This window comes from Rhyacophila brunnea, unplaced genomic scaffold (assembly GCF_057557595.1).
Source record: "Rhyacophila brunnea isolate RB1 unplaced genomic scaffold, BYU_Rbru_1.0 scaffold_5, whole genome shotgun sequence".
NCBI lineage: Eukaryota > Metazoa > Arthropoda > Insecta > Trichoptera > Rhyacophilidae > Rhyacophila > Rhyacophila brunnea.
Genome location: NW_028233170.1, coordinates 7,894,672 through 7,918,127, shown reverse-complemented (window position 1 = coordinate 7,918,127; position 23,456 = coordinate 7,894,672). Strand labels below are relative to the sequence as shown.

At 30.8% G+C, this 23,456-nt stretch overlaps 1 protein-coding gene across 2 annotated transcripts in view; it reads left to right on the top strand.

The window, feature by feature from the left end:
• The window catches only part of Ac3 (Adenylate cyclase 3), a 402,870-nt gene that overhangs the window by 152,114 nt on the left and 227,300 nt on the right, over positions 1-23,456 (top strand). For both annotated transcript variants that reach the window (XM_085955369.1, XM_085955370.1), the window contains exon 3: positions 23,171-23,320. In XM_085955369.1, the coding sequence (XP_085811495.1) occupies positions 23,171-23,320 (150 nt within the window). The remainder of the gene's footprint in view (positions 1-23,170; positions 23,321-23,456) is intronic.

Sequence of the window (23,456 nt, the reverse complement as noted above, 5' to 3'; positions counted from 1 at the left end):
TATGGTTTTAAAGTTATCTAATATTTTCAAACACAAAATTAATAGAGTTCCCATTAACGTCTGACATACCTAGTTTTATCATTTTGTAGAGAAGAATGTAGAATCATATTCAATAGCTATCGCAAAAACAGTGAAAATAAAATCTACTTCTAGTATTAAGGTGACGATATGTCAAATGTTAGGGTGTGGCGCCCTTACTCAGCAGACAACTTATACTGCTGGATATATAGTAATTATTTTTAGTTATGTTATAATTATTTTAATTATGCAATTATTAAATTATTTTTATTACTTATGACTAATATACGCATGATTGAATAATACATTTTTTTTTAAACACATGTTTTGAAGACCATAATAATGCGTATTGTTTTAACTATGAATAGCTGTGTATAGCTATTAGGTACAGGTATATTATGTTTTATGATGATGTTTAAGCTTAAATCGGAAATTGGGCTTTATTAGTGTGTTGAATTTCTAATATGACCTGTTTTCTACTGATACGATTGTTGTGAAATGGCACTATGAGTTGATTTATCGATTCAATGCTGGATTAATTAACATTGTAATGCAGAACATCACAATGCCATTGATTAAATTTGCGGTTCAGTCCCTGACGTACTACGGACGTATGGCAATGTTATTATGTAGATTGTTATATAGTTGGATCTACATATTGAAACCATTATGAGGGATTCGATGAAAATCAGTAAATACATGAAATGGAAAATATCATAGAATTCAATTAAGTATGTAACATTAAATCTGTATAATGTACAAAATATATTATATATCGTCGCCCCAAAAGCAAAAGGGCACTTGTGCATAAATAGAGTTTTGAGAAAAACAAGTGTTTTTGGAGTGAATAAAAATCGTGGAGAGATTATTACTTAATATTTTGAAATTAAATTCGGAACACATAATATGACCTAATTAGCTTTTCAAAATTAAAATGGATTTTTTTTTATAACTCGTCAATTTTTGATTTTTAAGAGGTTTTAAGTCACATGTTACCTTTTAGCTATATGCATTTATGAATAACTTTATCTTCATCTTTCGATTTGCGAGCGTCCACTTTACGCTTATTGTGATCTTCCAAAATATTTATTTGGGCCTCTTTGTTCGCTGCCAACATGTTTTTAAATTTTTCACAAATTTCACAAGTGCCCTTTTTCTGCAACGAAATTTTTTTTTTGTACAAAGGCCCTTACTCACTTTTAAATAATTACACTTGTTACCCCTTTCCTATATTATTTTTGTAAACATTGCACATAGTTCCTAAAATCGTGTACATGTTACCTTTTTCCTATACATTAAATGAAGATCAGTTTACAAATACACAAGTAACCTTTATTTTCTTTACTCAATTTTGAATTCATGGGTTTTGCTTTTTTGTTGGGTTTGGCGTTTTGCCCATAATGTAGAGAAAAAAATTACGAAGAAAACTGCATTCATAACTCAAAACCGTCAAAATTGTACATGTTCCCTTTTGCTTTTGGGGCGACGATATATATATATTATATATATATATATTTATATAGTTTGTAATTTTAAACAGTAACGTAATACCTACCTCATTGTAATTAGTATTCACGCTACATACGGGGCCCTAAATATGAAATCTATGAAAGTTTATGAAATTCTTATTTTAATAACTGGTTGCGTTTTTCATAGTGGACTGTAATTTTGCGATGGAATGATTGTATAGTGGATGTGGTTGCTGGGGGGAAAGGGTTATGTTAGGATGCCAGGTACACTTTTGATCAATGCTATGATAAATGAGGTTGATGAATGACAAGAGCCGGTATCACGGCTTGCCAGGTATTCAGAAGTATCGCTTGGACGACGGTCACACTATATCACGCTGACCCGGCCGTGGTCCAGGAATAACTTCTAAATCAGTCTGTATAATTGAATTATACATTAAACGGCGGTTTAGTTGTAACAAGCTTACACGGACCCGTTGTCTTGAGATAATTTGAGCTAGCTGGCGTTCTACAATTACTGTCGACTGATGCCCTGTAATATCTGGGGGGGATTGGAGGTAGGTGGAAAAAAGCGACCATAATAATTGGCCTAACCAATAACATTACCAGTAGGTACTATAAAATATAAATTAAATATTAATGGAAATAATATCCAAACCGTTTAATTGTGACATGCACAATAATTCTTATGTTTAATAAGTTAGAGAAAAACTTGACTGAATTTCAGTCTGCTTCAGTATGCCTTATTTTAAAATATCAGTAATATTACAATCTCTAGGTTTAATTTAGTACCTACCATAGATTCGAAAAGAAAATAAATCATATTGAAATCGGTGATTTAATTTATTGTCTATTATAACATAAGTAGGTAAGAAGCAAAGTGTTTTCTCTCTATTTTTGAAAAACATCACAACATGCCTTGATTTTTTACATATTTAAACTATGGTTAAAATAGATTATTACACTCTTTTTATATACCCAATATATTAAAACGTATAATGTACCTAAAAATCTCTCAAAACTGCGTCATATTTTTTACGCATATATCTTATGTAAGGGATGGAGAGACGCTCATTAGTAGGTGATACATATATTATAATAAAATGAATAATTTATGATGTACATAATGTTGTGTATAATATATTATAAATAACAAAATACGGGGTAAACTTATGGTGCATATTTAGTTTTTAGAAACACAGTGAAAGACATTTGCATGATTTTTCCATATGAGCCTAAGCTTTTATAGCTGCGCCACTGTTTTCAAGAATATCACTACATGAATTTACTGTATTTAAAAAACACATCTAGTTAATGGCAATATAAATCAAAATATGTGTGCATAAAAAGCATTTATTTTGGTTTAGCTTAATTTATATTTTTGGACATCTAAATTTAAAATTTAAATTTGTTAGCGTTGGAGTTGGTAAATGAAGCCGTAGATTGCGTGTGTGATCTCGCAGTTGATAAAAAATCATGTTGTTTTTTCAATGTGTATTAGATTTGATTCAATGCATTGGATGAATGCCTAACAATTTATTAATCGTAAACCATCTGTTAATACGATTTTGTATATCTGTATTGTTTTAGGTTTGTTTTTTTGTATGTTATGTATCAATAAATTAATTTATTTTTGTTACCTAAGTTTATGTGCCTTTCTCTCCCATGGCACTTTTAACTAAATTACGTATTTCAGTAAACTCAGTCAAAGCTCACATGGGAGCGTGGCGATGTCAGTAACAAGATCTGATGCTTCAAATCCAAACGTAGGGCCTCACGATACGCTCGATTAAGACCGAGAGTGGTGTGTGGTGGGTTGGCTTAGAAGGTCCATGTTTGTGTTGTTAATACGATTATTTTTGTATGTCCGTTTTGTTCTAACTTTTTTGTTTTATATATACATCATTAAATTGATTTATTTTATGTTAATTCACCGTGCTTTTTTGTTCCATGGCACTTTCTTTTATTAAATTACGTCTTTCAGTAAACTCAGTCAAAGCTCACTTAGAAGCCTGGTGCCCTCAGTCTTGGGTATCTACTCCTGAGACATTACCAGGCGTAAAAAAACTGGTGAGGCTTTACAACCAAACGTTGGGTCTCATGATTGATATGCTCGATTAAAACGGGGAGTGTGGTGCGGAACGGTTTCGTTAGAAGGGGTATTTTTTGTGTTGTTAATACGATCTTCACTCTGTGGAGGCCCGTGTACTCCACTTAAGATGCAATAGTAATTTGCTTATGATACAAGAACTTCACGCGGTCGTTTTACTTAGTACTTTGGACGCTGAAGACGCACCTGGCGCGTAATGACCAGGCGGCCGATCGATGTAATTAACGTGGATTTTATAGGTGGTAATTAAAGAAATCATTATCTAGTCAGCAGCGAATGAGTTAAATGAACTTCAGTAGTTGGGACCATTAATTGGTTCAACTACACAATGGGCCGAGGTAAATATTCGAGTGAGTGGACAGCTTGGGTGGAACGGTCTTTACGCAATGAAGTTAGGATGCCCACCGCCGAATTGTGGGAAGCTTTATCAAGTAGAATAATAATCCACAATGATGAATCCTCGATGAACCGGTAATACAAAACTGGGATTACGATAGAATTAAGGTCAACATTTTATTTAAGGTCGAACGGCACTTGCTTAAGGGGGATGAAAATTGATTGAGTCTGTACGTTCTATGTTAATTAATTCAACAATTGGTTATAACTACTCTAATGAAAACGATATTAAGATAATAAATGATCTATTTTCATAAGGTGAATATATTATATTCGCATAATATAATATACTGTTTTTACTAAGTGCCGACAGCATTGAAGAAGATGAAAGTCACATTAGCAAATTTGACAAATAATATTGTTTATTTTTTCATATCTAATTTTTATATATAAATAATGTCAAATGTTAAAATAAGATACAATAATTGTTATCAATTCATATTCTCTAATAATCGATTTAATTGATATGGAGATATTAAAATGATAATTTCTACAATGTTGTCTTACTTAATTTGACAGATGTGGGTCTATTCTATACTTTAGCGGTTGATAAGTATAGAATAGACCCATTTAATATGATGACAATTCGCTCAATGACGTGACCATAGCCATAGTGATATTAACCACGAGTAAGCATTATATTTTTTGGTGTAATATTGTTTCGCCTTGTGAATTTCGTCCATTTTCTATGTGACTAGTAGCAAAAAAATGCGATACGTTACTTTTGTTTGGTATTATTTTTAGTCTATGTGAAAACTATTTTTTAAATGTTTGAAATTTTTTTATTGCTGTGCATTTTGACTAACGCGATATGCGATTATTTTCCAACTACGTATTTAATATTTATTATTATTATTTGATAATACGCACAAAACAGATTACTGAGATAGAAAAGCAAAGCCAGTTGCAATAGGCTAGATTTTTTAAACCAAATTTTGTTTATGACTTAATGATGGTAAGGCAATAAAATACCCCCGGAATGTCCTTAAATATAATCAATATTGAAAGCGCGTTTCAGTGACGTATATTTATATACATAATATGTAACTATTGAACACGTCGTGTTTAAGTTTTTCCAATATTTTCCCATACTCGAGAATTAAACCTTGTTACCACCACACTCAAAAGTCATTTCCCATTATTTTTGTCTTCTTTTATATGTATATTAGAAACATATTACATATGCGTGAAGTTCCACAGTTTTGACAGAAAATATAACATAAATAGAGCGACGCCGAGTGATCGAAAATGATGCATTAGATTTCATGGAGCAGTCAGATAACGGTAACAATAATTAAAATACCATATGTAATTCGTGCGCAGTAGAAGAAATTTCAATTTGCGCAATTTCGAGGTTAAGTTGTTCCATCATACGTCCTCGATACTGCCTCCACTACACATGTCATGTTACCAACTTCTCAAGTTTTCCCATTAACAATTCCCAACAACACCCAATATTAAATTATAACTTGAAACATGACCATTACATTCTTACATTACATACTCTTTTTACTCTCACAATATAGTAAATAAAGTTAAACATAAACCTGCCATACTTGACAAAGCTCATAAGCGAAATGCATGTTGTAAGGGAATCGTTATTTGTGTTGAATACAAACTGTATAAACCCTATACTTACACCGGAACTTCTATTTCTTCCATCTTAATATACATAACATTTCAATTACATTAAATCACTGTCAATATTTTATTCATTTTGACAATAATATTATGTATAATATAATAAGTTGTGCTAAATTTATTCTTTTAGAAAATCAAATACTTACAAATATAACACTAGAAATACAATTTTATGGTTTACAAAAAAACATCCCTATTTAAAAATAATAGTTGTTTTGATTTCAAATGATATACAAAATTATAAAATTTATAAAACAATAAATTATGCACTAGGGAGCAACATATAAAAAGTGATATTAGTGTTTATTTACAATGCATCTTAAATGTTATATATCACCATAATAAAGGAAACATTTATTTTACTTTGCTGTAATTTGTGATTACTCGATGGCCATTGGAGCATAGATAGATACATGTTCTCATGTTTTCATACTCTTCTGTCTTAAATTATTATATTCAATACCAGTGCTTTTTTATTACCATATTCTTATATATTATATACTATTCTTCCTCTCCGTTAACTATTTTATATTTTCTCATAGTCAACGCTTTGTCAAAATCACAAATAAGTATTCCGTATAAGTATAGAGTTATCACCAAAGTAATCTCTGAATTTCTAATATAAAATTAATAATATGATTTATCCACTATATTTTTGCAACAATACGTTAAAATGCATAAGTCATTTCAAGTGCAACCGCCAGCCACCGAAATGTCATGGACTCTAAATATTGCAATGCGGTCACGAACTAAAAAGTAAAGCCTGTGTATTATTATTAGACCTTGGTTTCCAGCCGGTGTTTTCCGGACTAAAGCGGCCGAATAAGCCAACATTGACCATGAAACGAAACTTTCTGCCGCGAAACTACTGAAATAACCTCGCGTATCAAATTCAAAACAACAGCCATTTCTATTTGGCTGCCAATATTTGGTTACAAATAAAACTTTTTGGCACTTGGCTTAAAATGCCCTGACTTAAAATGAGCCGTTAAAACACTATCGTAAAACGATTTTCATAGAGATTTATAGAGATAAAAATATTGTAATTTGTAATACTTAACTAAACAAAATAATATTGTACCTTGTTGTACAGCTTCACCCATAAAACACCCCGCTTCCCATTACTTTTGTGCGCCCTGTATAAACGTCAGTTTTATTTAAAAATGGTACGATGATCATTCATAGACGTTATTCGCGTTGCTAAAGTTAGAAACTACGCAATTAACTACATAGTCTTAATGGGTATTATTCTGGGTTAAGTATAGGGCTATTATCACAAGACTTTAATGAATATTAATAGACCCCTTAAGGGCTGTACAGCTTTCATGAATAAATAGGTAATGTTTGTAATAGATTTTTTTTGTGTGGAAGAGTTGCGCAAAACTTGTTTTCTAGCTAGTGTAATACTAAAATTATGTAATAATTACTAAAGTATGTAATTTGCGGGGAATGGCGGGAAACTGGAAACAATTTCAAATCAATGGGTAGGTAATTGATAAGCGGCACTTTGTTTTCAAACAAACACATTTATTTCAGTGTTAATTAATTGCACGTTTTGACAAAGAACGTTTTATGTAATTAAACATGCTCTCTCCCTGAAAAAAAAATCCAAACTAGAAAAGTTACATTCTGAATGAAATGCCTATTCGTGTTTTCAAGATTGACGGTCAACTGATCATTTTTCAGGTATCTCAAATAAGGTTATTTGTTTTTGCTACAACGAGCGCGCGTTTTGGTAAAAACGCGGCAATTTCAAATAAAATCAAACCTGTTCTGCTTTGGTCAATTGATCACAACTATAATAAAACATCTACTCGATCGATCTATCATTAAAATGGTAACAGTACGTATAACGAAGTTTATTATTATTTGTGAAACTACGAGTGATGGGTCTGGACAATTCCTTTTTTCTTATGAATAGCAAATTCAAGTAAGTTACAACACAAAAATATCTTGGGGTAATTCGTGACGTCGGTTAGTAATTAATGTAATACCTACTTTGATTTAAAATACAAAAGTCGATTGCCAATTGTAGATCAATTTGGGAAGCGCTTCAGGGAGTATTATAAGAACCAATAGTTAAAATTTGTCGTAATTAGTATAACAGCTTTAACATAGTGGTCTATGCGCGGCGGGCGCGATACCCGAGAGATGCAGGTTCGATCCTGCGGGGTGACTTACTTTTTTCAAAAAGACTATTGGTTATAATACATTTTTTCAAGTGTTTTCAAAATTATGTATGTTCGATACTTAAAATATACATTCTTAAATCTTGTGAATTATTCGTTGAATGAAAAAAATAGTTTATTAATAATTTATTTATTGTATGTCTGAACAGTAAAAAACTTTATAATTATCATTTGTATACTTACATATTAATTATTATGTGGCTATACAAGAGTGAGTGTGAGTTCGGAAGGTGAAACCCGGATTGCGAAAAATGCTTCCTATGGAAAAGTACAAGACCCTTATTAATTAAAATTAATGATTATTTTCGACCAAGGTAATATATATTATTTTTAGTGACACATCAGAAAAATCATCATAATCATTTATGCATTTATCACAACAATATTTGACGGGTCTTGAGCGCCTTCAAAAACTTATTTTATTCTAGCCAATCCAGTGCTGATTTTTTTCCAATTGCTTTAGTCAAGCATTCTTAAATCCGCCGCAACGCAGTCCAGCCATCTCAGTTTCGACCATCCATGTCTTCTCTTGCCCTTGGGGGTTGAGTACATTGCCCACCTTCCTGGAAACTTCGTCATCATTCTACGAACGTGGTCAATACAGCGTAGGCTCTGAATTTTCATATGCAACGTAATTTTTTGCTCATATTAAGTACAGCTTGTCAATATACCTCGATCTCCAGGTGCCACCAGAAGCTTTGCATCGATTGGAACTTGAAACTATAACCATGGCATTCTTATGAGCACAGTTAGATTTACAATTTAAATTAAAAATAGCGGATGCACTCACTAATTTAAACCATTACGATTTCAATTCTAATGGATTTAAGTTTTGTACTATTCCATTTGAGTCGTTTTTTGCGCCCTGAGTTTCGCCTTTTGGCATCTTCAGGCGCCGTGTAGGTACGTCACCAAAGGCAAATACACACTGACAACGAACACTCTTAATAGCTCTAGCTTATATAATAAATCAATACAATAAATTAGGTGACAACTCCATTACCTACCTATTAAGTCAAAGGTCACAAAAAATACGACAAACAAATTATGAATAGTTGAAGTGTCAGTAAAAACCCTATCTTATTAATAATAATACACTCGATAGCATATTATAATAAATCGTCAAAACCTAATAATAGATCATTATTCTTTATAAACAAAAAAATACTACACTCAAGAGGTGTAAATCGTCAATTCTGGAAAATAATTAATGGAGTTAAAAAATGAGATATTAGTCTTTAAAGTCATTACTTAAATAACCAATACTCAATAATAAATACTCTTACATAGTACCTACTTTTTTATAACATATTTTTTTGAATATACATATAAACTTACCTAATATAGTATGTATAATTAATACACACTTACACATACCTAAATCCTCATTCATACCGTCTCATACATACACATATAAATTTTGTATCAATTCGTGTAAAAAATAAAAATGTACCTACTTATCATATTATTTTCATAAGCGAACATTTTTTTTAAATATAATATATCACCATTATGATAACGGTACGTACCTACCTGCATAACTAATCGATGAAAGCCGTTTACATCTGGCTGCTATTTCCACAATCCACACGAAAATGGTCATTACGGTTGGGAAATGTTCAAGATTTTTTTAATACTTCCTGATATGCCTGACAGATGTCTTTCCACGCACGTAAGTTGGGTTAGGTCAAATAGGAAACACCTGCGGCTAAAACTGGAGGTTAAATCCAATTCATTTCACCCTCATCTTCAGAGACTTTTCGCCGAAAGTTTTCTCCGGCCTGACGTAATGGAGTTATGCCGCAGACATAAATCAAACAATGAAACGTTTCGGGAGATAAGAAAAGTCTATTACATAGGAAACTTTGCCATTTAAGAGTTACTTATTACATTTTTTTTCGTATTTCTGAGTCAAAAATATTTTTATGTAAACTATTGTCTTCCCAAAGGTGAGCGACAGGTTTGAAGTAGCTATTCATATTAACTAAAATAAGGTAGACTGGCCACTATTTCATTAATGTTAGTTTGAAAATAATACGGAGTATTTTAAGATATAAAAATTTTCATTAGCTCCGCTCCGGGACCTAATACTTGCCCCGGCTCCGCTCTAGGGTCTGCTCCGCTCCTGGTAAAAAGTTTTATATTGTGTACTTATACAAATGTTAAAAAATAAAAAAATAAGTAGTTTTAAAATAATCGTCATTTTCATTATTAATTCTATTAAACAAAATTTCCGACAGTAAATCATCTCTCATTATTTGCCCCTACTATTAAAATAGTTAGGTTATTTATCATTCGGCAGTGTTGCCATATTTCAAATAATTCCAGTGTTGCAAGTGGCAAAATATAAATACTATTATCATTGGATTTTAGGACGAAAATTTTATAATAAAAAAAAAACATCCGGAGCAGTAGAGCACTACAAATTTTAAGTGCTCCGGGTAAAATCCCATTGCTCCAGTGCTCCGTGCTCCGCTCCAACGCTCTGTTAAAAAGTCTACGCTGCCATTAAAAAAAGCATACAAATTAATATGTTAGTCCTGACTCAAAAATAATGACAAAACTATCGTATTGAATCTACTACTACTACTATCCGTATAGGATGACATGGGCCTCCACTTAGTGGAGGTTTGTATCAATAGATATTATTGAAAAAAAAAATCAATGGTATAATAATTATTAAAATTACATATATTTATATTTATTTATTACTACATAATATATTAATACAAGTGAATATCAATAATTTGATCTAATTTTACACGAGGTAATCAGGCAAAGAGGCGTATGGAGCATAATATGGAGCGGTACCATGCAGCTAGTACTTGGTATATTTAAATAAAATAAATTTTCTATTCTATTATTTATTCTATATCTTGTTGAATCTGGATTTTGTCATTCATTTGCGCTGAAAAGATCACCGTATTTACTATAAACGTCATACAAGACAAATAGGTACACAAATGAACGATAGCTCAACCATAGGTAGATAGGCTACTATTATATTGTTAATTTTAGTTTGAAAATAGTATATAATATTACAAACGTAGGTTTGACGTAAGTGTATACTTATGTGAATACATTTGTAAAGTCTTCCCATTGTTTTATTTTATATTATGAATGAAATTTATAATAAAAAAGTCTATATAAAAAACATATTTTAAATATGATTTGACAGATAAAAGGTATATGGATTAATTATATTATTTGTTTGATTCCTTTATCTCTACAAAAATATTTATGTCTAAATATTATTTAAGTTAATCGGGACATTATAATAGTGTAGGGAAACAATGATTATTTTAAATAAACAATGCTAAGTTTCTATATTATATTACAATAATGGAACTTTAAAAAGTCAAACGGTATATAAAGGTTAAAAATAATTGATTTATTATAATTTTACGTTGAGATATTGTGAAGCTGTGGCCATTTTCTTCGTGTTCATTTTTGTTCACAAAAATATACTGTTTTAGATAAAAATCATGGGAAAGCTAATCACAAAATATAGGGATTATACAATTTTCAATGCCGGTGTTTCGGGATTAATAAATAAATCGCAAAACCTACCTACAGTATTGTGTCTACAGCCCTCTTGCGAGCAACTTTAAGCGGGCTTATCCCAGAATCAACATCCCATAGTCACAAATGGACTACATGATGGCAATCACAGATTGTGGTTCCCTGAAGGCAATATATATTATGATCAAGTCGTAGTAAGAAAATACCTTATTCCACAAAAGACGTCACCGTATTTTTTTCAAATGATAAGGAGTCTTCACTCGGAGAAATCAATGCGCAGCAGCTGAACCGAATTCAGAAGCTCTGCCAAAAGATCTGGCTCTGCCAATAAAGAACTTTACTGATTATAATATATATATATATGTATCTGGATTTACTCGTCTAATTATACAACTGCTACCAAATAATATTAAAAGCTGTAGGTATATAAAATTAATTTAACAACTTATTGTATTTTAAAGAAACGATAAAATTTTCCTGAATAAAATTGTCGAATGAAATAATTTATAGTTGCAAATATCGATGTGTATTATATTAATTTTATCTCATAATATAAATAAAATTCATTATCGAGTAAACATATATTTTTTTGTGTATATAAATAATATTTTATATTTACTTATGTTATTTATCAAAAATTCCAACGAGATTATGTACTCCTTAATATCTTCCTTCGAAGTGGATGTATATTTTTTTTAACTGTATAGTTTTACTACGAGTATTAACAAATCTGACTACGGTTTACAGAGACACTTCAGATCAAGACTCCTCTCAAAGAAAACTAAGATAAAGTTATACAAAACTCTCATCAGACCCATATTAACCTATGGGTCAGAATACTGGGCTTTATCAAAAAAAGATGAGAGGAAGCTGGATATCTTTAAAAGAAAGATATTAAGAAGAGTCTTCGGAACTGTATGTGAGGAGATTGGCACGTGGCGAAGAAGGTACAACCATGAACAATATGCGTTGTATGAAGATCCCCCTGTAGTCTCACACGTGAAAGTGGGGCGACTTCGTCGGGCAGGCCATGTCTCAAGGATTGAAGACACCCGACCACCAAAGAGGCTTCTCTTCAACAGGCCAGAAGGGAAAAGGAGGGGCGGGAAACCTAGACTGTGGTGGCTGGACTGTATAGAAAGAGACACAGCATCCCTGAGACTGATAGGTAGAGGGAGCTTGCGGCAGACAGAGGGAGGGTGGAGACGTTTCCTGGAGGCGGCCAAGACCCACATTGGGTTGTAGTGCCGATGATGATGATAGTTTCACTATTGGTCAATATATCACATCGAAACTAACAAAAGCTTCTAATATTTATAATAAAATGCTTGTTAAAAAAGCAATTACATTTTTATGGTAGATTTGCATAAAATGATTGCAATTTGGGGTTGTGCGCCTTTAATCTCTGAGAGTTAAAATCATTATTTCATAAAATCATAATGTTTTCCAAATAGCGTCATGGCAAAAGTGGTACTAGGCGAAAGGAGTCATAAAACATAATATATATATATTTTATATATTAAATAATACGTAGAAAATAAATAACCAAATACTTAATATCGATTTAATAATATTTTAAATAATGGTGATAGTACGATGGTAGATATAAATATTGATGTATTTGTCAACTTATAAATATTGTAATTTTATTATACCTATTGGAAGATATAGCAGGCTCATGCCATCGAAAAGAGATCCATAGATGGCGCGGCCCATTGACTAGAAATCGTAAGCGCTATGTATACAGATTATGATTTAACTCTATATACAGCGGCGTAACTTCGAAAAGAGACCAATAGATGGCGCTGCCCATTGACTAGACATCGCAATCGCTATGTAGACAAATTAGGATTTAAATCTATATACAGATGGCGCTGCGCATTGACTAGACGTTGCAAGCACTATGTAAGATAATTAGGATTTAACTCTATGTTGATTCCTAAATTGATATCTCTCACAGATCTTTCACAGATCACTCAGAGCCTTAATCTGATTAGCCCTGACCCTTTTGATCATGTTGTCCTCTATTTTTATACGATCGATAATCGTTTCTAGTGATAGGTGTGGTATCTAGTTTTCATATGTGATACCTACCTGAACTGAACTAATCCTTTAGCAAGTTCATCTGGTTACTTGGTCGAGCGAGTCATCTTATCTTGTTAATCTATTATCGTGTACCGCTCGAAGTATTCTCTGTTATTTTTTATTAATTTCTGTGAACTCGGTTTCTATTTTATAACTAAAACATAATATAACTCGCAAAAACGTGGGCCCAAAGTGTTTCTATATTATAAATAAATAAAACCACCCTATAAATAAAGATAGCATAATTTCTATTTCTCACTCGTCGATATAGATTTGGGTTTTGTTCAGGCTTTGTAATTATCATATTATATATTACATCAGCCTCTATCCATTACGACGCCCCATCACAAATGGACATCCCATTATGACATATTGGCCAAAAACCTGTAATTTCATTACATTTAACGGAATCAATAAATAAATAAATACTTATTCATCTAGAACTCTAAGAAATTATAAGTTATTTTATTACGGTTGATCGACGTAACAATAAAATACAATGTACGAGGAAGTATAATCATCACGGTAAATCCCCGGTTAGCTGGCAATACTTTGAAGAGTTTTGTTTGTACACGTTTTGTTTGGTTTGCGTCTATTCTTCGTGAAACTCGCTTCGAACATGGCATATTGTGGGTAACTTAGGTTGTATGAATCATTTCGTAACCATGGCGAGGCAAATTTTGTGAACTTGTATGTTATTGTGATGTTTACTTGTTTTGATTGAGTATGGCTCATATTTTGTTTTTCAGTATTATCATACCATAATGGAAGACATACAGAATAGTCTACAAAAATATATAGTTTTTTTTTTATTATTTTATTATTTCATATATTAAGGAAACAAACAGTTACATATTGATTACAAAAATTTAAAATATAATAATGAAAAGTTATTGCAACCAGTAAAGTTTCCACATATACATTATAATATAGTTAAGCCTAACAAGATAGAGATTAAGAATAACATAAATATAAAGAAATTACTAAAGAAAATTACATGAGAAAAATGAGGAAGACTAATGAATAATTAAATTATATACAAAAAAGTAACATAAAAATTATATATATCTATTTATACAAAATTTTGAAGATAGCGCGTTTAAATGAAACGGGTGACTTATTAAAAGGATCAACGGTGGAGAAATACATATTATAATTTTAAAAAGAGCGCCGAATAAAAAAGTTTTGTCCATAATTAGAACCGCTACGACTGATGTGGTACAAAGTTTGGTTTCGCGTAAATCTAGATGGACAATAGAAACCCACCCTTTCGAGTAGGTTTGGCGAGTCAACAAAACCATTGATAATTTTAAAAAGAAAATATTGATCAGATATGGAACGTCGAAAGTTGCAACGGTCGAAATAGAATTAGATAAATCATAACAGTAAGCTTTAAAATTGACGTACTTATGAAATATAATCAAATAGTTAAATTGTAAGTAAGTAAATGAAAATCAGTTATTTGTATTTAATTGCAGTTTTTTAATTACGAAACATTACAGCCACTCTTAAGTAGAGACAAATATTTTTGAAAATCGAGATTCCTTTTAAACATCCTAATTATATCAATCCCCGTTTTCCGCCATTCGTATAGCTGAAAGAAATTCAGATAACCGTAGCATACCCTTACCATAAGGTTGATCAGACCATCGTGTAGGAAAATTCCATCGACGCTCGATATTCTTATTAACAATGAGCCTTTCCAAACTATTAATGAGAAACTAATTAATGCATACTATATAGAGTTAACAAATTAGTCCTATATTTTTTTTAAATGATGTAAGAGCCATTTTTTTTTGATTTTCACCAAAATTGTGTTCATTATAGTTTAGAAAATCATCATGGAAAAATATACACATTGTTAAAACTTATTACAACAATAATGAATCTGTTTGAACTACATATGTTTCGGGCTTAACGTAAAATTTTAAGTCAAAATAATCGACCTGCTGAGCATACTATTTGTAATTTAATTGGAAAATTCGAATCAAATGGTAATGTTTGTAATATTAAGAATCCAACCCGTCAAAAACGTAAACGTACTGCTGAAAATATCGATTTTGTGAATCAAAGTGTGGATGAAAAATCTGAACAATATTGAACGATTCCTTATAGTGAAATGTACATGCGATTCAGCGATGAAGCTCATCTTTGGTTAAATGGCTTCATAAATAAGCACAATTTTTGCATTTGGAGTAATAAAAATCCACATGCTATTCTTGAAACACCTTTACATCCACAAAAATTAGCAGTTTGGTGTGGTTTATGATCTAAAAGTGTAATTGGACCGTATTGTTTTGAAAACTAAAATGGCAGTGTAGTTACTGTCAATGGAGAAACATTACTGATTATTTCTGGCATGAATTAGATGATTTTGATCTGGACGATATGTGATTCCAACAAGATTTTGCAACATTCCATAAAACTCGTGACATAATCAACTTAATGAAAGAAAAGTTCAGTGAATATATCTCTTATATGATAACGCTTTATATAAAAAGTTTCTCACCCACGCTAATTAAAAATTAAATGTAGTTTAAAAATACAACATTTTGTGCGTCGACTCTTAGTTATTATTTACAGTATATAAGTTACATACCTAGTTTAAAATAAACATCGTTACAGATAAGAACATAGTAATTTCCACTGACATACAGCCGCTCTTGGCCACAAGCCACTTAGCAAATGACCAAAAAGCTCGGAAGCTTTTTTGCTAACCAAAGCTGCGGTTACTCTAATTATGCAGGTCGACCAATACATTAACATTCACAGTCGCTATACTCAAAGCTACTGAATATTTCTGAATAAATACAACTTTATAATACTATTATGGACACAGTATATTTTCCTTACTGTTATATCATACCCACTTAATTTACATTATTAATGAAACAGTCCAATTTTATGAATTTAAATAACTTTATTAAACAACCTATCTACGTGTCTGTTACAAGGTAGATTATGATGTGAAACCACGTTATTAGATTTTGTCAAAAACAATGTATTAGTTACCTAGAGTCATAACTCACATATTCCAAAAATCGAGTTTTGAGATAATTATTGCAAAAAACCACCAGAGCACTGGCTTTTGTAATTAGAAGAAAAGTATTGAACTACCTTGAATATTAAGAAGTGAGTGAGTCGATTCAAATGATTTTTTAAAAATATATATCACACTTCTAAGTCCGCAAACACAGCACCATTATGAGAAATATAACTCCCTAGAAAAGCCTTAATGACAGAACTCACATTATTCATTGAAAAATGTGAGTTATGACACCGACAGTCAACTTTTTCAACGGTTTTCACATAGATTAAAGGGACTTTCATTAAAATCACTTGGTATATTTAAATCAAAAATGAAAAAGTTACAAAATGTGAGCTGAAGACGACTCACATAATATATTTTGTTTATTTAACATTTCGAAGCTTGATGTACGTTAGTATTACCATGGGAAAAGTTTTGGAAAATTTAATTAATTCATGTTCTTATTAGCAATATCATTTGTAAGTACCTAACCGAAATAATTTTATTTTATTAAGATATCGTAATAATAACAAAGATACGATTACTGTTTTTATTTCTAAGTAATAGAGTTTGTAATAGTTGTGATTTTTATAGATTTTATAATATTTGAAGGGTACACAGCAAAAACAGGCTCATCGAATTATTTAATTTTTGCGATTTATTCAACAGAGGAAGTGCTCACAATGGTCTCATTACAACTACCAAAATCGATTTCATTGCTTCATAAATGAAGGGAATAGAAAGTGTAGTCAAGACAAAAATCGGCGGTATAAGTCGGTTATGGGGAAGCCAGGCGGGAACCACGCTCATTGTGTATGAAACTGCACAAAAACGTAGGATATTTTTTGTTATATTTCAAAATCAATGAGAAATCAATATATAAATTCTTTAACTTAATACTAAAACCATTTTAATCTTCTTTTTGCTCTCCTGCACAATTATTATTTTTTCGACGAGCCTGTTTTTACCATGTACTCTTCATTTCCTCTTCTATGACTTAGATATAATTATATAGTTTTAAAATACATGAGCGAAATATACAATATATTCAATAAGGAATATATTTTTAAATCTCATAAAATTATTCGTCGAATAAAAAAAAATAGTTAACGATAGAATTAATAAAAAACTTTCAAAATAATCATATTTGACTTAATTCTTTAGATATTACGCGAAGAAGTTTCTTTAAAAGTTGCGATCAATGAAGCTTTAAGTTAAAGTTAATTATAGGTACTCACCTATATTATTGGTTTGGTTAAAAAAATCCGCCTCAATTTAATGCGTCACACGAATTGAAAAAGAAAGATTTTTGATATAAATTATTAAGCACACAATTTAAAAAAAAAGTTCATTCAATAAATTAATCACGAAAATGTACGTAGGCCAGAAATTTACTTCTTAATTTAATTTATTATTAAATCTTTCATTACCGGAAAACGCGCGCTAAAGGCTTTCGTGGTAAATGTTTTAGGTAGGTAGGTAAGTACATAACAAATTTTTGCAACAGTTTCAGGAGTGAAAAATTTATTGGAGGCTAATTTAATCAAAAGTTAACCATGTTCATCTTAAATTTATAGACAAAAAATTTCTTACGGTAGTTAATAAAGTATATTAAGGCTATCCTAGGATTGCGGAATATAAATAAAATATTTATATTCATATAAATAAAAAGGATTTCAAGTTATACACATTTATATTTTTTATAAAAATCGATGTTTTTTAAAATAGATATAAAAAATATTAAAACTATAAATTTGTCAAAAATCGCTTAGGTGATGCTTAAAAAACTTAAAAACTAAATTTTAAAAATAAATATGACCATAAAATATATGTAATAAATAAATAAAATTCACATTTTATTACATTTTTAACAATTGTAAGTTTGTCTTTGACTTAAAATAAAAAATATTTTTATTTTTAATGTTTTCAGATACATATTTATTCATTAATACAGTTGAAAGTGTAAATTATCAAAAAAATGTCTCAAATTGCAAGCTTCGTATTTTTCCGCTAGGTGCCTCTTTAAAAAAGGCTCAGTGAAGACTTCGCCTTTTATTATCATAACTCAGGCACAATCCACTGCTATATGAAGGTTTCCCTATAGTTTCTTCCACTCCACTCGGTTACTAGTTACTCCACTTGATGAGTCAATACAGCGGATATAAGGGCGATTTTTTAGTACCTTTGTATGACCGCCTCCGTCATATTGCTGTTTCGCGTAGTATTCACCCCTATATGTCACGTTAGATTAATATTATACTTTGGATTTATATTACATTAAAGGCTGTGTTTCTCACTTTTAAGCAAAGTTTAAAAAGATAAACTAAAATCTGTATCATTTTTCCGTTACTACCTACCTAAGTTGTTCTGTCATAACACACTTGAATTGATGGGGTTGCAATATACTATATTAAAATTAAACGGTGAAGGTTCAACACCTACTCAAAATGTAGAATCTTCATACATATTTTTTTTTTATATATATAGGTACATCACATTAGCGGATAGTTTAACAGTTTTGACGGAAAATAAAACACATTCGTAGCAGTGCTGAGCGAGGGGAAGCGATGTAGTAATCCTTCTAATAACCCTGATAAAAGTGCAGTCGGGAATAACTCTAACAACAATGATCAAATTTTTCACTTGAAGATTTCGCATCCGCGCATTTTTTAAGGTTAAATATTTGCGCCATAATGACGCTCTCGAACTACAACCTTCACTAATTAATTCCTTGTAGACGGTTCCCAGAAGGCAATTCAAAAGATGGGCATCGTTAATCTTTTTTTCGAGATGATGTAACAGAAGCATTGCAGAGTGGGGAAGGCGACCAGCGGGTTAAGTTATAGGAAAAATATGTCATTGATGTAACAAGAGGTGTTTTATATACTGGGTGATATTTGAGGTTTATAATATACTTGCTGAAATATCCGTCTTCCGAGATCGCTTCATTGGTACATATTAAAGACGTTGAATCCTAAATGTATGAAATTTTAGTTAAAAAAGAACGATTGGTCCACATTAGAAATTGAATTTTGCAAGCTCACTTGAAGAGAACTTTAGACCTTATACTATGACATTTATTTGCCAATTTGCAGATACTGTAAAAAGATAATCCGACCCGATGAGTATATAAGTACTTATTAATACTACAACACTTCGGCATTCTTATTTAGTTGAAGGACATATTATAAAATTTGTGTAAAACTGTACAACTGCAGTCGACTAAGTAATCAGTGTGAACATAACAAAATAAATGGAAGTCATTGCGTATGTCGGAATGCCAACTGAACGATGTTAATATCTGTGTATATAATATATAGATAATGCATATTATGCCTTCGGATTGTATTAAGGGGGAACATGCTAAGCGTAGGTCAAAATGGAGCTTTTGTTCTATTTTCAAAGCATGACCCTGGACATACCTTACACGTTGTAGATAATCTATTTAATTTGTCAATTTATGGCTATGGCCGTATGTTGTAGCTTAACCACTGGGGAACGCCAAAAGAAATGGCGTATTTCAAAAAAACACTACCTCATTATTAGGTCAATAATTATTATAAAGCAATCATTATTCGTAGGATGTTTATCACACTTCAATGGTCAAAAGCATAGCTTATGATTAGTATCTTTAGATTTATCTTCAAATGTGTTAATCTTGCCCATTTTTGAATAATAAAATGCCTAATTCTTGTCAAATTTGGGATCACAGAGATTATCAATATAATTTTTTATCGTAAATATTCACTATAATAATGTCGATATAAATTATGCTAATGGTTTTATAAATGCGTTTAAAAATTAATAAATATAAAAAAATTTAACACCACTGCACATTTATGTACTGAAATATGACTATATTCTAAAACATTAGAGCGAGAGGTGTAAAAGAATACTATTTTATGTAATAAAAATACTTTATGCAGTCATTAAATGTTTAAAATAAATATAACGGATAATAAGGCTTCAAAATTATATAAATAGATTATCTACAACGTTTAAGGTATGTCCAGGATCATGCTTTGAAAATAGAAAAAAGCTCCAATTTGACCCACGCTGAGCACGTCCGCCTTTAATTCCCAAAACTGAATAATGTCATACATCAAAACAATACCTCAGATATATATATACCCACTAGAAAAAATCATATTTGAAAAAAATACGACGCTCGACGGGACTTCAACCCGTATAATCACTGCTATTACGCCAACTGTGCATTAACCAATTATGCTACGAGCCTCCTATCTAATTGCGACAATTTAAACTAGTAGGTCACACATGAAATGCTTATCAAATTGCGTTATTTTTGACTATTGGTTTTTGTATATTAAATCAAGGAATATTAATTACTAACTGACGCCCGGCTCTCGCCAAATATTTTCGTTATTATACAATACCATTTTTATACAACGAATATTTCACAAGTTTTTGATGATGATATCTAAGGGATTTTAAAGTTATGTATGTTAAATATATGGAATGTTACATTCTCAAAATCTTGTAAATTATTCGTTGAATGAAAGAAATGGTTTATTATAAAAATTAGCGGTTAAAATAGGTACTAAAATATTATGTTAATCACGAAACGGATGAAGTACGGAGTATTAGTAGGTAACTTTGTGTACATAATACGAAATTCGAACGCCTGAGTGTATTAAACAGATTAAAATTTGCTTGTACCTAGTTGGTAGTGAAGTCACTTTAGAGGATAAACAGGGGATCAGCATGTTAAATAGGTTGTACGAACATAAAACGCCATAAATTGCTCCCCCAAAATAATATAGAGATAAGAGACAAAGAGTCTTTCGACATGACAATGTATTCAATTTAGTCGGACAAGTTGAATTATTATTATTTGGGATGGATGGTACCGTCCACTTATAGTACATAATATATACTCGTATGTAGAGTTGGGTATTTCCCGAGAAAATCTCAATCTCGAGATTTGGGATTTCCCAAAATGATGAAATTTTGAATTCTCGAGATTCGGGATTTTCAGAAAAAAATTCTCCGGGAAATTTAAAAAAAACTTGTAAAAATCCTAAAATCAGTGTACAAACAGACAAATTCCAAAAAAAATATTTATTATATTTATTTATTATTATTTATGTAAGAAGACAAACAAAATAGAAGGAAAACAAAAATAATTTAAAACATTACTTATTAAAATAGAATTTTCAAAAAATACAGACTGTCAATCGCTGCGTATGACAATCGCGTATACTTTTGAGACACAAAATTCCGCGATGTTGCACAAATTGCGCTCATTTTGAGTCGACGTTGGCTTAATTGTGTTAAATGCCCCGATCAGTCCTTGAACCTTTTGTGTTTTCTGTCCACTTTTTTCATATAGAAAATCGTTTTTTTTCAAATAATATTTGATAATAAAGAAATCCCGAATCCCGAGAAAAAATTCTAGAGATCCGGGTCCGGGATTCCCCGAAATGTTAAAAATTTCAATGCTCGAGATTCGGGATGGAAAATCTCGAAAATTTCTTGAGAATTCCTGAAACCCAACTCTACTCGTATACCTACTACATAAATTGTTATTGATGACAATGAGTAATTATAATCAATGAATTTATGTGGAAACAAACTGAGATATTATGACCATACCGAAAATCGATTCGATATAAATAAAAACAATTAAAAATTATACACATTTTTATTTATAGTTAATTTACAATACACGTATAATTGAATACTTACATCATTTTGAAAACACTTATGAGAAAATGTATTATAATCAATAGAAAAAAATCTTTTTGAAAAAAGTAAGACCTGGATTTCTCGGGTATCGCTCCTGCGCATCTGCGGTCTTACTTTTTTCAAAAAGATTTTTTCTATTGGTTATAATATATTTTCTCAGAAGTGTTTTCAAAATTATGTATTTTCAATAATTAGAATGTTACATTCTTAGATCTTGTGAATTACTCGTTGAACAAAAAAGATAGTCAATTAAAAATTTATTAGTAATTCTTTAACAAATTTCTTTGTCATCTTCGAAAGAACTTGTAAAATGCATCTTTTATAACGGTTCTTTAAAATCGTAAGTTTTCATTTGAATATGAAAAATACTATTTGTAGATATTATTATGTATTGATTAATTTAAATACTTACTTTAAAATGTAAATTATAGCTTGCTTGTATACTTAAATTAAAATCGATGATATATTTTTACTGGAATTGTAGATGATAATTATCTTGAATTAGAATTGTATATAATATAATTATATGAAATTTAATTATTGGTTAAAGTCAAATGGTTCACACATATAGCTAGAGGTTACTATATATTGTTAAATACTCGAGAAATAGTGCAAAAAATGATTCTCGTTTTGTTTCGAAATGTTGAGATTCTCATTTCAATGAGAATCCCGAGACCTTGTTTACCAGGAATATATCATAAAAAATGAGATTCGGAAGCAGCATTGCAGGATCTAGTGTTTTAGCTGGTGAAAACGTTCACCGGCGTTCTTTTAGAGTTTGTTTAATTAGAAGGTGAAAAAACTCTCGAATTCCAATCAATAAATCAATCTTGAATTCTCAAGAATCAATTATTATTCTTGTATCTTGAATATTGTTGATCATGAGCGAACCATGAAAGTTAAAAGACTTACAAAATTAATACATAATTCTAGTACCATATTGTGATTATTTTAAATATTTATTCATCGTTTTATTAATATTTTATTATCTCTTTTGTTTCAGCATTTATCCGATGGAATTCTTCTTCTGGCAGCTGGTCTGCTGGGATTGTTAGGATTCCTTCTGGATGACCGGCAGCAGCGTCAAGCTTTTCTGGAGACTAGGCAGAGTTTGGAAGTTAAATTGGTCATAGAAGAACAGAGCGCTGAGCAGGTTTGTAAACATATTGTATTATTATATAAAATGTTAGAATGATTGAATAAATTATTTGAAGAACTTAGAGCTATGTCGACGGTTTAGACGGTTAACTTATCGTAACAATTATACCTCAATACATAAATATGATAAA